Genomic DNA, 17175 nt, shown 5'->3' with positions numbered 1-17175 from the left:
TTGCCCTGAGCCGGCCTCGTGCTTAGGATCCCCACGGAAAGGAGATCAGTTAGCTTCCTGATAAGCTCCAGCACTGCAGCTCGCAGTGGAAGGCCTGAGGAGGAAGTGGGCCAGGTAACTGGGGGAGGCCTGTCTGACATCATGGAGATTTCTGTTTCATAGATCCTGAGACTCATCCTCTCTCCTCTTGTTCCTTCCTAGTTTGACCTGCAGCGGATTGTGATTTACTGCGACTCCCGACATGCAGAAGTGGAGACGTGTTGTGACATCCCGTCTGGTCCGGTGAGCAGACCTGGACAAGACGGGTGGGAAATCTGTAGGGGCTGTGGCGGGGCATGTCCAGGACTTAGGGAAGGGTAGTTGGGATTAGAGGGGCATTGACCGTCACAATGTGGTCTGTGGGCAGCCTTGTGACCACTTTGAGTTCCAGTTGCCATTCCCACTAGGCACAGGCTGGGTGAGTTGAGTTGAGCTGAGCAGGTTACTCCCAGCCGTGCTGTGGTCTAGACCGTAGTCAGCTGAATCCAAAGCTGCCAGCAAAGTGAGGAGGTCCAGCTTTGGGAAGCACAGGAGGTGGAGGCTAGAAGTTATTCTGAAGAAGGACTGCCCTGTGTCCGCACTGCTCAGGGAAAAGGAAGCTGCAGTGCCCTGAGCTGGGTAGTGAGGTGAGAGGCCGAGGACAGCCAGCCCCAGAGATCAGCCTTGGCCACTTTGACCATTCTGTGCTGTCTGCTCCCCACTGAGATGGACCCACTCTCTCTTTCTCCTTTTAGCCTTTTCCATCCCTAACTTTCTACTATATCCTAATACAGCCTTGCTAAAAAGATGAGAACTGTAACCAAGCCCACTTCCCAGGGCTGAAATGTGACGTCCACGTGCAATGTGTAGCTAGCCCAGGATTGAGAACACAGCAAGAACTTAATCACTGTCCAGTCTCAGCATGCTTGGCATGCAGGTGTACAGCAAGTGCTAAAGATGGATCTGGGATGGAGAGAGTAAGGGAAGCAAAGAACCACAGAGGCTGAGAGAGAATACAAGGAAAGAGGGAGGGAGGGAGAAAAGAAAGGAAAGAAAAAAGGAGAGAAGGAAGGGAGAGATGTAGGTAGGTAGAAAGGAAGGAAGGGAGGAGAGGAGGGAAGGAGGGAGGGAGGGAGAACCCACCAGGTATAAAATCCTGAGCTGTAATTTTCCTTGTTGTTTCCTATTATGTCTTCCCCCATAACTTTATGAAGGAAATATTCTGTTTTTGTTCTACATGGGGAATGCTGAGGCTCTTAAGGCTGTTGGGGCAAGCTGGCCAAGTCTGTCTTTTCTGTAGCCTCTGGAGAAGCAAGAGGCTGCTGTCAGACACACTCTTCCCATGTGGCTTGCACAGACAAGCATCCTTAGTGGCTTCTGGGTCTTGTTTGGTTTCTGGGCCTGCCCTGTTTCTTAGAATCCCAAAGGATTGCAGCCTCTTCACCAGGCATTGATTGCTAGATGTCCAGTCAGATCCTGACCTGCCGGCCTTTCTCTGTCCAGTGCCAGGTGACAGTGGTGACCGAGCCTCCGCCTGTGCCCCCACAGCCACCCACCCCCGGCAGCGAACAAATCGGATTCTTAAAGACCATCAACTGTTCCTGCCCAGCAGGAGAAAAGGTACCATCCACGGTCTCTCCTCAGTTCCCAGTCTGCAGAATGGGGAAGGGCTTGTCTGTGGGACTGCCTGACAGTGAGAAGGGAGCTTCTGGTCTGCCCCTGGTCTGCCAGGGCAGGCTCACCATAGGCTCACAGTGACCTTCGGTTCACAGCATCCTTAATGTTCCTTGCCCTTCGAATTCCTGATTCTTAAATCTCCTCTGGGAGAGGCAGTTCTCAGAGTTGGCTCTCATTAACGTTTTCTTGAGGTCAATGATGCATTCCTAAGGTTGTTCTGTTCCCATTTGTATCATTCTCCCCACTCATGTACAACTAAATCACACAAGACTTGGGTTATGAATAGAGAAAACAGAACAAAGATGGTTTGGGTATACACTATAGGAACACACCCTTAACCATTTTTCCTCAAATATCCATTCATCCATCCATCCATCCATGTATTTGTCTGTCTCTGTTTTTGTTTTAGACAGTCTTTTTACATTAGTCTAGAGTAGCCTTGGATCTGTGACTTTTCTCTTTAAGCCTCCCAAGTGTTGGGTCAGTTTCCTTTAGTCCCAGTCTATAATCTGAACACACACACATACACACACACACACACACACACACACACACTCACACACTCGAATTTTATGTATTTGATTCTAGTTTTAAAAGTTTCCATTTCTGTGAATAGTACCACCATCCTCTGCTGGATAGGTTAAAGATCTCACCCAGTGCCCAAGGCTGATGTTAGCCTTTCCTGTAGCCTAGTGGTCCTTGATAAGAAAAGCACACTCAGTGCTTGAGCACAAGGGGCATAACATATATACCAGGATCACGAAAGAAGGAGCATGCAGTCAAGAATTTAAAGTATAGTCCTTGATGCAGTGGCTCACACCTGTCATCCTAGCTACTCAGGAGGCTGAGATCTGAGGATCAAGGTTCAAAGCCAGCACAAAAGGACCTGAGACTCTTATCTCCAGTTAACCTCTAGAAAATGGGAAGTGGGGCTTAGCTCAAGGGTAGGGCGGTAGCCTTGAGCTGAAGAGCTCAGGGACAGCGCCCAGGCCTAGTTTAAGTCTCATAACCCACAAAAAAAACCAAACCAACAAAAAAAGAATTTAATGTATAATCTATGAAATTTAAAAAATGAGAGGGAAGGAATGGGGGGATGGAGGAGAATGTTGAAAGGGTTCACATTAATACATTGTATTTATAAACTGCTTTGTTACATGGCAGCTTCTTTGTACAACTACTTAAAGATATATATTTTAAAACATAGGGTTAGGAAAATGCTTTATGAAGTTCCTTTGGACTGATATTCTCAGGGCCCTTGACCACAGGTCCCGTCACAGCTCAGCACCACCCTCCGTGGACATATGGGGGACATAACCATAGACAGTGACTCTGCCTGGTCTTAGGATGCATAGAAACAGAAGGTGAAGTGATGTTTGACAGCAACTTGAGTGCATGCCTCATAGTTCAGTGAGGAGTTGTCCTGGGAAACACACTCTGCTTTGGCCTTCTTTCCAGCCCTTTGTGCTTCTGTTGTTCTTCTCTGCCCACTGTCCCCCACCCCTTCTCTCCTGGGGACAGAGGGTATCTTCAGTAGCTTCTAGTCCAATGGAGTTGCCCACTGCTAACCCAGCTTACTATAGGCCCAGCCCAAAGCCCGGTTCAATATACCCGGATCTGGGACTCTTTTGGCTATGGTGACATGAAGGGTCCCCCAGCATGATGTAGGAATGTGAAGGGCAGAGGAAGGATCCAGGGGGTTGTACACAGGACACCGGGAGGGTCCTGTCTCCTTCAGACAGCAGGCTGACATTGGCCTTGGTCCGCAGACTGGTTTCCTCCTGTGCGCCAATGAAATCACAGTAGCAGCTGTCTAAACCCAAACCCTCCTGAATGCTATTTCCAGTTAGAACCCAGTGTGAAGGGCAGTTCATAAGAGATTTTGATCTTTCACCATCCTGGGCATGCAGACAGGGAGTGCAGCCAAAACTAGCTTTGCTCAGGCCAGGGCTTCTTCTCAGAACCAGGCCCATGGCCTGGGTGGGTCCTGTGAAGGCTGCTATGGTCACTGGCAGGGACTCCAGGAGGGGAAGCTGGGGTCAGACAGCCTCTATCCCCATCCAGCTCATAATCACCTGAGCTCTCTGTTGACCTCCTGAGGATGGCTTCAAGGCACTCTCTCTAGTATTCTCACCTTTCACATGACATCATCTTTTGCTCCCAATTCTAGGCCAGGCAGAGCTCTCAGTCAGAATTTCTTGGAGGAACTATGGCATTTTCATATGCAATATCTTATGTCTGAATCACCTTTCTTACCCTTCTGCTCCTTTACCTGGCAAATACCTTCTCTTCTGACATGCCCAGGGAATCTCTGTTGAGCACAATATTATGTGTGTGTTATCCTTTTACCCTGTCCTCCTTCCTTTGCCTTTTCCCATGCTTCCTCTTTCCTTCCTTCCCTTATATTAGTTCCTGCTTATCATTCAATAACTATTCAGCACTTGTTCTTTCCAAGGCATTGAGCCCTTTTTCTCAGAACACAAGCTATGCCTACACTGCTACACTGAAAATGGTCTCCCTGTCTTTGCTTCCATAAGACCCTGAATTTCTGATGTCAGAGACTGGATCTTTATGTGTCTATCGTTGTGACTTCCACATAACTGAGCACAGGGAAGACTATTATAAGTGATTACTAAGTGGATAAATTGGTCTGGATAGGAAGACAGATAGGGGTGAAAGGTAAAGACATACATTCTCTGTTCTTCTGGACAGGACAAGGTCGTCAGTATACATAATTTAGGCACCATCACCCAGTAGGTCACTGCTTTACGCAGTCCCTTGTTCATTTCTGATTATAGACATTGGGCTTCCTCCTGTGTATACCATACTTTGCTGTCTACAGAGGCTTTATGACAAGTAGGATTTGACCCTTCTGACCTTATAATATGCTATCTGGCCGAGAAGTAGGAGCTCTTAATGTGGCTCATTCTTAGGAGCTTACAGTGCTCCCAGCACAGCTGGGAGGAAAAGTGGCCTGTTCCCTCTGCCTCTGAGAAAGAGCTACAGGGAACAGTTTTGCAACGTCCTGCAGGTGCTGGCCTCTGCTTCTCCTGTCTATAAAAGCCCGGAGCCCTTTGCTAGGAGGCCCAGCTGTGGCATTATCTATTTAATATACAAGGTCAGCAGATGTTATTGGGCTCCTGTTTTATGTCTTTGTGATCAGCCCTTCTGCTGGGCATGAGCAGTGTGCAAGGTCTTCCACTGGATGCCATGAAAGGTCAAAGTCACACAAGAGTATCTTCAACTTGCTTGTCCAAATGGAAGCTGCAATGCATGTAAGAATATATAATCCCAGGCAATTGGAAATGAGAGACAAGGGTTAGGGTTCGGCAGTAGCCTGGGTAGAAAAAGAAGACCCTATTTCAAAGATAGGATGTGGTAAGATATGTTGTATAACTTCAGCTACGTAGGAGGCAGAAGTCAGATTGTGGTCTGAGTCTGGCTTAGGCATAAATCATGAAACCTACACTAAAAGATCACGACAATGATAGAGGGCTTGTCGTTCACCACCCCCCAACACACACATATAGTTCTGAAATAGCTAAATGTGACCCCAGGGTAGACTATTCTTCATGATGGAGGCATATGTGTAAATGATATTGTGTCACTTTTCGTGAATTGCCTGACATTTACACATACAAAATCATGTGAATCATACTGCATTTGTTTTCAGGAGGCAGTATTTATTGGCAGCTACAACTTAACAAATCACAGTTTTCAGTCTAGCAACAAGATCTTTCACACATTTTTTAAATGGAGGGGGTTTTATATTTAGAAATTGCTTACGGACATGTGATGCTTCATATTTCAGTGAATAATAAACACTTGAACAGTTGCAGGCAATGTAATTTTCTTCTTAATTGACATTATGGCATATCCAGATAAAATATAGCCTTGAGAAGCGCTCGTCTGTTCATAAGTGGGTACTGAAAAAGTATGATTGTCAAGTTTGTTCTAGAATCATACGTTCCACTCCATGGACTGAGTGAGTCAAGTTAATGATCATATCCGTTGCCTTTGAGACCTGTCATATTCCTTATATCTAATTAAAACTTTGTGCCCATTGGCCATTGTCTCCCCTCTTCTCCCCACTTGGCAGCCACTGGTAACTGCCATTCTCCCCTCTCCTGCTGAGTGCTTGATTCTTTCATCTTCCCAGTAGAGCTGAGAACAAGCGTATTTGCCTTTCTATGCCCACATTCTGCCTCTGGAGGCCACGTTCAAATTCCTCCATGTGTAAGTTCATAGCTCAGGAACGATCTCATAGTTTAGACCTGTCATGTATATACAAAAACATAGACAGGGCCACATACTTAGATATACAATCAAACTGACTAAAGTATGGTTTGTGGAAGAGAGGATTCCTAAAGTGTCAATGTATGTGAAAGTGGAACCAGGTAACTTGAGGGGCTGGGTGGAGTTGGGATAGATGGGGGAGAAGGATGGAAGAAATGACATTGACCAAGACACATTGAATCCCCTTAATATGATTACTTACACATACAAAAAATTCATAAAAAGAAACAGGCTCTTGACCATGTTCTGATGGCTCAGGCCTATCATCTTAGCCACTCAGAAGGCTGAGATCCAGAAGCTTTCAGCAAATGCTGGACTGGAAGAATGGCTTAGGTGTTTAGTGCCAGTCGAGAAAGCGAGCTCACTGATCGTGAGGCCTTGAGTTCACCCTGTCCTCCTGAAGCTGTGAATGGGCTTTTAGCTCCAGTCAGCCAATTCCCTGTCTAACTTAACTGGTCAGCCCTTGCTTTTCGAGATTGGCTTTAAACAAATGAAGTGTCGGGTTGCAGATGGGGACACTCACCAGAGAACTTTACTTGTTTCCTTTTGTTTTCCTTCCTGCAGGGTGAAAGGGGACTTCATGGCCCTGTGGGGCTCCCTGGTCTAAAGGTCAGTATTGGCGCAGCTCAGCTTACCTTCAGAGCCTCAGTGATCCTCATTTGCTTTCTGTGGAAGGCCAGTGGTACAAGAGGTCATTCATCTCCTCAGGATTCTGCTTGGGAGCTTGTTTAGATGCGGATAAAAACGGAAGAGTATAAAATCTGAAAACGTGCATTTTGAAGTGCTGAGAACATTTCTCTGCCTAACAATATTAACAAGGCAGGGAGAGCCTTCCAGAGCCCAGGCTCTGAGCCTGGGTGTGCCAGCAGGCTCGATCCTCACGCCAGGGGAGTCTACATCTACCTTTGTAAGCTGACGTGATCTTGATACTCTGAAGGGTGGGTCTGTATGATCTACCCTTCTCTTGCATAAGAAACTTCTGAAGTCAGCAATTACACAATGCTAGGTGCTATGCTCTGGAGCCCCCCCCCCCTAAGTCATGAACATCTTCCTTCCCCTCCCTGACCCTTAAAGTGAAATCTTCTCTCATCAAGCCCAGAAAACTGAAATCTGGGAGTGCCAACTTCATACAGTCACCAAGGAGAATGCTGCGTTATTGCCTGGCCAGCCATTGTCTCATCTGGTGTTTCAGGGAGGGGCTGAGTGTGGCCATGAAACTCCCTAGAGGTGGCTGGACCTCTCGCCTCCACACGTCCTTCTTCCTTTTTTAAACAGACTCCTCCGTGCTCGCCTCTCTCCCTCCTCCTCTTTGCCTCCTGCCTTTCTTAGTGTTGAATTCACCCAGCACCTTCTTTCCTCTCAGCAAAGGCCCAGCCACTGAGGTTAATACTAGAATTGGATGGTGTCCTCCATCTCCTGAGTCCATTCTTCCTCCCCTTCCGGGTATAGGACAGTGACTTCACTATGTAATTGGCAACCACTACAAGGGAAAGGTGGCAAGGGGTGGCTGTGGGCAGCCTGAGAGCCAGTGCACTGTCGGATGACCTAACCCTAGGCTTGTCTCTGCTTCCAACCTCCCAGGGAGACGCCGGGCTGATGGGTGCTCCTGGACCCAAGGGAGAGAAAGGGGATGTGGTGAGTATGCTGTTTCTCTCGTTGCTGGAGTATGTGACGATATAGGCACTGCTTCTAGACCCCACGTCTGGTCATCTCAATCACCAGATGTGGTCTGTAGGCTTGTGAGTACCAGGGACTGAGCCCACCACCCTGTGGGTTGAAGCCTAACTCCTCTGCACAGGCAGGGGAGCTAGCCTGTCCTTCCCTCTTCCCTTCCCCAGACCCAGAATTCTAGGCTTGAAAATAAGCTGCATCATGATTCTTGACATTGATGATTGCTAAGACAGGAACTTTTTTTCTCTTGGTCTCCTCATCTGTGCAGTGGGGGTGACCCATTGTGCTGGGAGAATGAAGTGAACCAGCATAAGCACATAGGTTCAGAAGAAGGGCAAGTCTAAAAACTCCATTCTAGAATCAGCGAATAAACATGGGTGTCCTCAGGAGCCTGGGGTCTGGGCTGTGGTCCATGGTGGGCTTATCAAGTGCTTCCTGCCCAGCTGATGGCCGTTCCATCTGGCGTGTGACACAAGGGTGAAGCGATCACACCAGCTTCAGGGGGTCCACAATCAAATCTGGTTCCACCGCCTCCTCGTTCCATGAACTGAAGAAGTTTCCAGAATTTTCTGAGCTTCATTTTTCCATGTGCACTAAAACAAGACCTGCATAGGTCTTCTTCTGGACCCACACCCAGTAGAAGATCAATCCCTGGAGAAGCTCCCCCATGCCTGGAGTCAGGTGCTGTCAAGAGTCGGGGCTCTCCCTCGTCACCCCAACTCATGAGGTGGAGCATTGGCCTCAGGTAGAACATGATGGGGTATTGGGGTCCTGAGGAAGAGGGCCCTGCTCTGGAACATTCACGCTTAGGAGACCAAGGGGCCACTGTTCCTACCCAGCAAGGCACCCGAGGAGAAGAGTCCATGGCAAGAACTCCGAGATTTAGTTCTTAAAGACAGAGAACTAGCTAGGTGCTTGTGGCGTATGCCTATAATCCTGGTTACTCAGGAGGCCCAGAAATGGAAGACCATGGTTCAGAACCCACCCAGGTGGAAAAGTTCAAGAGAATCTACCTACAAAATAACCAGCAAATAAAAGGCAGGGCTTGCTGGGCACCGGTGGCTCATGCCTGTAATTCTAGCTACTCAGGAGGCTGAGATCTGAGGATCAAGGTTCAAAGCCAGCCCGGGTACTAATGAATATGACTCTTATCTCCAGTTAGCCACCAGAAAACTGGAAATGGCACTGAGGCTCAAAGGGTAAGGCTGTAGCCTTAAGCGGAAGAGCTCAGGGATAGCACCCAGGCCCAGAGTTCAAGCCCTACCACCCCTGCCCCAAAAAAACCCCCATAAGATCCTGAGTTCAAACTACAGCATTTAAAAACAAACAGGGACTGGGAGTTTGGCCTAGTGGTAGAGTGCTTGCCTAGCATGCACGAAGACCCAGGTTTGATTCCTTGGTACTACATACATAGAAAAAAGCTGGAAGTGGTGCTGAGGCTCACGTGGTAGAGTTCTAGACTTGAGAAAGTCCAAGGACAGTGCTCAGGCCCTGAGCTCAAGCCCAGGACTGGCTAAACAAATACACAAAAAACCCCCAGAGAACTCTGTTCCTGAAAGGCACTGAATCTGGAAGAGAGGAGGCACTAGTGTAAATGGTTTCTAAGAAGAGATGGAATTGGCGGATCAGTGACCTCAAGAAGAGCAGTGGTTCTCTCATACCACCACACTGTGCCACAGCCTGGCTGGTATGCCAGACTGACCAGGAAGAGACCCCAGCCTGGAACACAGGGACCATGCCTTAGCCATGGACACAGCTACCCCTTCAAAGGGCAATTTAGTGAGATCCTTCTCCAGAACAAGGAATGCAATGAAGCATTCTTCAGAAATAAAGCAGTTATCTGGGGATTCAAGGCATTAAGGATCTTGGGGGGATATCAGTAGAGACTGTCAGAAAGAGCCCCACAATGACTGTGGGTGCTGCAGGGCCAGGCCACATGCTCAAAGAGTGGCATTAGAGAGGTCACACTAGCGAAGGGGATAGAATTCATTCACCCCAAACAACCAACAAAGTCAATTAACAAGCCAGAACACAGTGAATCCAGTCCTAGAAGGGGAAGTGAGAGCACCCAGCATTCCTAAGGTCTCAGCAAGTAAGTATTGAAACGTCAAGAAACTGGAAAATATGACCCGGAGAGAAAGAAAGCAGGAAGCCAAAGGTGTCCGAGAGTAGGCAGACAAGCCAGGGTTAGTGAACAAAAACTCCAAATAACCCACATAACTGTGTTCAAGAAGCAGGGGAGCACTGTTGTCCAAAAAGTAGAAGAAAGTATGAAGACCGCATTCCATACCACATCCATCCATAGAGATGACTGGAAATGAGTGGAAATTCTGGAGACAAAAAAGTTAAAAACGAGAGGGGAAAAAAGCAATCTCTAGAGAGACTGGGCAGTAGATTCGGGCAGGCACAGGATGAGCATAACTATTGTAAAGACAGTTCAGTAGAACTTATGTAATCTGAAGAACATAGAAGAAAAAAGAACGGAGACAGACCAGCAGTGTTACGGAATTTGGGCCAGATGTGAACCAGTCTGTGCTTCCAGTGAATTCAAAATGGAGAGGAGAGAAGGGGAGCTGGAAGTAATAGGGATGAGGAAACCACACATTGATGAGAAGTCATCTGTGTGTTCAAGATGCCCAGTGAGCGTTAAGATTTGCGTGAAAAGCTACAATACAAACATCATGAAAGTGATGAAAGGCAGGATGAATCAGTAGCATCTATGGAGAAATGAAGATGTACAAGGAAACCCAGTACAATTAACAACTGACCAGTCAGTAGAATTAATTGAGTTTAAAGTGCTGTGGAATAAAATAATCATATCAGCACGATAAGCCAGGCATCGGTGGCTTACATCTGTAGTCTTAGATACCCAAGAGGCTGAGATCTGAGGATCGCAGCTCAAAGTCTATGAAACTTATGTCAAGTTAACCAGCTCAAAGCTAGAAATGCCACTGTGGCATAAGAGGTAGAGTGCGAGCCTTGAGCAACAAAAGGGATAGTACCCGGTTCTTGAGTTCAAGCCCCATACTGGCACACACACATATACATTGTTGGGTGTTTAACAAATCTGCATGTATACAAAAGAGAGAAGTGAGGCTAGAGTAATAAGGACCATGGTTGTATCATAATCCATGAAGAAACTTCTAAGAAAATGACTCGAGCTATCTAGGGGAAATACAATCAGGGAACCTAAAATGTTACTGTAGAAAGTACAGAACAGGAGGTATTGCTACTCAGAGTAGTAAACACAAGGTATAACACAGGCTTCCTGTATCACGCTCTGAGATGGTGCAGCTGCTGGAAGGAAAAACTTGGCAGTTCTCAGACGTTTCAACATGGAGTTAGCATAGGAGTCAGCAATTCAGTCACACTCACAGGTATTCACTGAAAAGAAATGTAAGTGCATTTATGTAAAATCCATGCACAGATGTTCATACAACATCATTTGCACTAAGCATCTGATAGGTCTAATCCAGGCCATCACATGAAGCAGGGTTAAGTGATAAAGGAAATGTTATGTTAGTCTCCAAAAATAGGAAATTCAGACACATACTACAACCAGTGGCTGGATCTGACAAAGACTTGGCCAAGTAAGAGGAGACTGCATGTTACTTCCTTCTCTTTTCATCAGTTGGCGAGGATAGGCTAGTCTTTCCGGGGCAGAAACAGATGCATAGCTGTCCAGCACTGGGAATCTGGAGCACATCTAATCAGTTATTTGTTCTTCGTGAAGTGAAATGTTCTAAGGTCAATTGTGGCCTAATTCTACATGTATACTAAGAGCTACTGGCCTGGTATACAAACATATAGCCTCATAATGCTGCTAAATGAACCAAAGAATAGTTAGTACCTTATGTTAAATTATTAGAAAAAAGTTCAGTGAGACGACACTCATGAGAATCTGTACTCAATATCTATCTCAGAGGCTCCAGGCAGGACTCACTAGAGAGCACCTGGTCATTTCTGTGCCAGGCTGAGGCTGTGCTGGGAGGATGCCCTATAGTAAACTTCTGCCTTCTGTTTCCCTTCCCTAGGGTAGAGGACCCTTTATCCAAGGAGAAAAGGGAGAAAAGGTAAGCACCTTCGCTTCATGCACTCCCATAAGGAACAGGGTGGGGGCTGGTGTCTGTGGCAGGCCCATGATAACTTTGTTCTAGTGGGGAGAGAGGCCCCTCCTTCCCTGGGCTGTGAGCCAGGCTTCTGTTTGTGCTTCCATCTCAGAGGCTTGAGGCTTATACAGATGGTGCAGGTAGGGAAATGGAGACTGGAGTGATGGCTGGGAGAGGTAAGACGCGAGACGTATGTGTTTTGGAGACTGACTATGCTGTTGGAACAGCATAGTGACATCCAGGGGTTAGCACCTTGGGCAGGATCCAGGCATGAGCAGGCTGTGCAGGTGAGCTTGCTTCAGGTGAGAGTGGTTAGTGATGTTCAGGACAGAAGGTGCCTAGTGGCACTCAGAGGACTTAGGGATTAGAGCTAGGGAAGTGGTTTTGAGAACTTCCAGGTAGAATATCAAACATCAAAACATATTTAGGCTTTGTGTACACTGATAGAAGGCCATGGAAGAGCCTGAGAGTATCCAGTCGTGCTGAAGATGTTCAGAAGTCAGGTTCCAGACAGATCTGAGAGGAGGCATCCTAGAGGGAGGTGAGGAAGAATGGGGGATGGGGGGTGATGAGGAGGAAGGTGGTGGGATGGGAGCCCGTGATGACAGCAGACCTGAATGGGCAGGGAACTAGAGGAGAATTTCTGGGCGGTCTGAAGTATCTCCCCAGTGAAAGTCACTCCGCCTGCACTCTGCAGTGTGGTGGGCAAGGCACAGCAAATCTGGGAGGAAGCGGTGGCTTCTGAGGAGGGAATCCCTGGAAGATGAGCCTGAGAAGACACAGACAGCAAAGAACCCCTAACTATGCCATTTCCCACCTACATCAGCTGTTTAAAGTTAAATGGCCGAGTGCTGTGGCTCATGCTGAGATCTATGGAGTTGGGGGCTGCTGGTTTATGCCTTTAATCGTAGCTAATTCAGGAGACAGATCTAAGGATCCAGGTTTAAAGCCAGCCCGGGCAGGAGTGTCTGTGGAAGATTTCTTATTTTCAGGAAACTACCAAAATGCCAGAGTAGAGGTATAGCTCAAGTGATAAGGCACCAGCCTTGAGTGATAAAGTTAAGGGACAGAGCGATAAAGCTAGGCCCTGAGTTCAATCCCTAGTGCTGGCATACACACACACACACACACACACACACACACACACACACACACACACACACACACACACACAAATCAGACACACAGACAAAACCCTGTTTCCCTAGACAGTCAAACAAAACCCTATTTCCCTAGAGGGGCACTTGTCCCTTGTCCCTGTGGTACTGACCCAGTGCTGCTGGACCCTGGCTGAGGCTACATCCATCCTGTCACTGGACTGATTGTAGGTGTCACCCTAGAAAAGGGCAGGAGATGGCACTGCACAAGGACACCACATTTTTTTCCTGTGGGAACGTACTCTGGATTTTCTGTGAGGAGATGCATGCACATCCCCATAAGGTCTTTCTCTGTGAGACTAGAACCTTCGTGTGAATAATTTGTAAGTGCAACCAGAAACAGATAATGCTGTGCGGAAGACAAAGGCAGGAAAGGTCATTCAGCTAAACACTGTGGCAGCAGCCCCGGATGCATGATCATAGAATCACTGAGGACCTGAGAACAGGTGTAGACAGCGCTCTGAATACCACTGCAGCCTTGGGGCTGTCTGTAAGAAAACTGTGAATACATTTCCCCCTCATGCTTCCTTCATTCTTCACTGATTCCACAATCACCATGCCACACGACCCACCCAAAGTACAGACACGTGTGCATACAGTCTTCTGTTCAAGAATTCAAGGTGGTCTGAAAGGCTGCACAGCATCTAACACTGCAGTGTGGCAAACCTGAGACGAGGAGCGCACGGTTCTGCTGTATTGCTGCACTCCAGCTTTGAATTCCCTTTTCCCTTCTCTCTTCCTCCTTCTCCCTTCTCCCTTCATTCTTCTCCCTTCTCCCTTCCCTTTCCCCTTCCCTTTTCCCTTCCCTTCTCTCTTCCCTTTTTCCTTCCCTTCCCCCTTTCCTACCCCTTCCCTTCCTCTTTCCCTTCCCCTTTCCCTTCCCTTTTTCCTTCCCTTCCCCTTTCCCTTCCCTTTCCTCTTCCCTTCCCTTCCCTTCCCTTCCTTTCCCTTCCTTCCCTCCATCCTCCCTTCCCCTTTCCTTTCCCTTCCCTTCCCTTTCTCATGCTGGTCCTGGGGACTTTCCCTGAGCTCAGTGTTCAAGGCTGCTGTTTCACCCCTACAGCCACGGCTTCACTTTCAGTATTTTGGTGACTAGAGATGAGTCTCATAGATTTTTCTTGCCTGGTCTGGCTTGGAACAATAATGCTCAGATCTCAACTCTTTGAGTACATAGGATTACCGACATGAGCTACTGGCATCTATGGCTTTGCATCATGTTTTTTTAATTGTTGTTATAAAGGTGATATACAGAGGGGTTACAGTTACATAAGTCAGGCAAAGAGTACCTTTTTTTTTTAACAATGCCACCCCTTCTCTCACTCTCTCCCAGTTTTTCCCTCTTATCCCCTCCATTCCTTTTTGTGAGCTGTGGCCTTCTGCTACCTAAAATGAGGCTAATAACATCTATTTTTGATGATTTCTGGGTGATATAGAGCATAGCATCTGGGACCAAAAAACTCAAATTCAGCTGCTGCTTTCTTTCTTAAAAATACCTTTATTTGAGACTATCACAAAGAGTATTTACTGAGAGATCTAGCCTCTTTAACAAACACCAAGTGCAGAATACCATCTTGTTGCTTTCCTTCTGGCCACTTCCTTTCTATAGCAGTGAGCAGAAAAAGATCCCAGAAGCCTTTTGTGCTCATCTGTATATTAGACAATGTGTTCTGAACATCTGTATCCCTGTACATTCATAGATTAAAGCCTGCACCCCAGGTGCTGTTGTTAGAAGGTGGGGTGCTTAGGAGATGGGCAGGTGCTACAGATGGAGACCTTGTAAGAAGCACCAGTGGCCTTGTGGACCAGGCCAAGAGAGGCCCCTTATCCCTTCTACCATGGGAGGAGGAGGAAGGGGAGGAGGAGGAGGAGGAGGAGGAGGAGGAGGAGGAGGAGGAGGAGGAGGAGGAGGAAGAGGAGGAGGAGGAGGAGGAGGGGAACTGCTGCTCACTACAATAGAATGAACCCATGCCTTGAGTTTGACTTGGACTTCCAGACCCCAGAATAGTGAGAAGTACCTTCCATTGTTTATAAGCTTTGCATTTTAAGGTACTGGATAACAACCTAATTGGACTAAAGCAAAGGAGTCTCTTCCATAAGAGAAAACACAGCAGGGCAAGGAACAAGTTATACCTTTTCTTTCTCTTGGAAAACAACAGATGGGTGTGCCACGCCACATTGCTCAGCCAAGTCTAGCAGTTTTGAATGGTGCAGTGTCTCTGTCCAGAAAGGTAGTGGAAAAACTCATGCCAGCAGCCCTTTATTGGCCTTTTGATCCTTTCTGCATGATATGGCTCATGGGCGTCAGTTTCTTAAGCCTCTGAGCAGAGGCTGGCTCTAAGCAAGAGCACAGAGTGGGTGAGTGGCTGGATGGGGCCTGGATGTATCTGATACAAGACACCTTGGGGTGGACCTCTCCACTTCTGGCCATGGTATCGGCCATTTCCTGCCTCTCCCTAGGGAGTCTTCATACTCAAAAACTATGTTCCGCATACCACCTAATTATTTTACATAAAGACCACATTGTAGAGCCTCTGGGTCATAAAATATAAATTATACGCTGGTGTTTATATGCGTGAAATCGCTTGCTTCTAGCTGTGGAATTTTTATTCACAGCTGGCCTAATCCATATTCCCATCTTCTTGTCTTCGCCTGTGCATATAATTTGCTCGATTCATGGTTGAATGCCTTCTATTTTTACAATAATTAAAGGATTTAGAGGAAATTACTTTAGCTGCTTATGTGCCTTGGACAGCCTTGTAAACCAGAGGCAAAATACAGACAGAATAAGAAACGGGTGTCCTGGGTCCTGTCCGTGGTGCTGAAGGATACCTAGGAGAAGTTCTGCGTTCAAGGATCTCTCAGCCCCAGTCGCAGCCCAACAGAACATGTGAACTTTGTCCCTCCAGCCCCTTCTAATGCTCGGTGGCTTACCAAGTCTAACGGAACCGTCAACACCACAGGCTTCACAGAAAATGGCAGGACACTTATGGGAAGGGTGAATACTGGATGACTTGAGAGATGACCAGATGCTAAGGGGGCAGATTGTAAGGCACACGATGGCTGGTCTAGACCTTGTCTCAGCCCCTTAGCTGCTGCATGACAGGGCCCCTGATGACCTCCTGTGACTCCAACATCCCTGGTCTGTGACTTGGCAAGTCTAAATAGCACTCACATCAGCGTGTTGCTTTAAGGATTAAATGAGCTAGTGAAAATAAATGACTTATATTTGTAAAAAGTACTTATAAACCTGAAATAAAATTACTATTATGCAAGTGTTCCATTTTTTTTTAATGCCAAATGGTGTCTTCTGCGTCCTCAGAATTAACGAGGTCTTTTCCCCAGAGGCAGCCAGCAGCTGCAAATGTCAGAGTTCTTCTGCATCCCCTGAGCATGCTGAGACTGCAGGAGTCCAGGGTCTGTTCTTAGAAAAGGTGTTCCAGGAGAGAAACGGCAGAGGTCCATTTATCTCAATTCATGTACGGTACTTCCCAGGGCATCTATGAGGAACAGTACTGAATATTTACAGGTACTTACTACCTGCTGAGATTCCTACACAGGCTCTTTAGCTTTTGAGGGGGCCATTGTGGGCCTCATTTTGTAGTAACTGGGGGTCCAGGAGTTGGCAATTTTACCGTTGTTCATGATAGAGTCAGGCTTTGAGCTCCTAATTTCTGATAGCCAGCATTTGTCTGTTTGGAAACCTCTGAAACGTGAGCCAGCATCCAAAATAGTGGATGGATTTGTGAAGTCAGATTCTCAGACCCCACTTCCTGAGTGTCTGACTCAGCAGGTCTGCAGTAGGCTCAACATTTTGCTCTTCTAACCAGGTTTCAGGTAGGAGTGCTGCTGGTCCATGAGCCATCCAGAATGTTCTGTAAACTCCACCCAAAGAACCTCCTGTGCCTACTATCAAACCTAGATAGCTTCTTTGGCAATGAAGCAATCTCCTGAAAGTCTTAGAAATGTGCCTGATAAGTTAACCAGAAGAGAAAGAGGAGTATTGGTTCTTGAGAACCTCTTCACATCTTGCCCAGCATAGCAGCAGGCAGTGCGGGCTCTGGATGCTGACAGGTGGGTGTGGGTGGGCAGGAGGGTATTTCTTGCTGACTGAGGCTCTGCCCTCCATTGCATTCTGAGTGGGAAGAAGGCAGGCAAGGGTGCATCAGAGCTTGGACACTGCGTCAGTTGGACCTGAGCAATGTTGAGGCAGTCTAGAACTGCCCACATGAAGTTGGGCTTCTTCTCAAAGC

At 47.2% G+C, this 17175-nt stretch overlaps 1 protein-coding gene across 3 annotated transcripts in view; it reads left to right on the top strand.

The window, feature by feature from the left end:
* Col22a1 (collagen type XXII alpha 1 chain) overlaps positions 1–17175 on the top strand; it is a 159317-nt gene that overhangs the window by 26975 nt on the left and 115167 nt on the right. For all 3 annotated transcript variants that reach the window (XM_090339454.1, XM_090339455.1, XM_090339453.1), the window contains exons 6-10: positions 202–282; positions 1522–1638; positions 6553–6597; positions 7570–7623; positions 11694–11732. In XM_090339454.1, coding sequence (XP_090195580.1) covers positions 202–282; positions 1522–1638; positions 6553–6597; positions 7570–7623; positions 11694–11732 — 336 coding nt within the window. The remainder of the gene's footprint in view (positions 1–201; positions 283–1521; positions 1639–6552; positions 6598–7569; positions 7624–11693; positions 11733–17175) is intronic.

The sequence above is a fragment of the Megascapheus bottae genome, chromosome 9 (assembly GCF_031878675.1).
Source record: "Megascapheus bottae isolate mThoBot1 chromosome 9, mThoBot2.hap1, whole genome shotgun sequence".
Lineage (NCBI taxonomy): Eukaryota > Metazoa > Chordata > Mammalia > Rodentia > Geomyidae > Megascapheus > Megascapheus bottae.
This window is presented reverse-complemented; position numbering and strand designations above follow the sequence as displayed.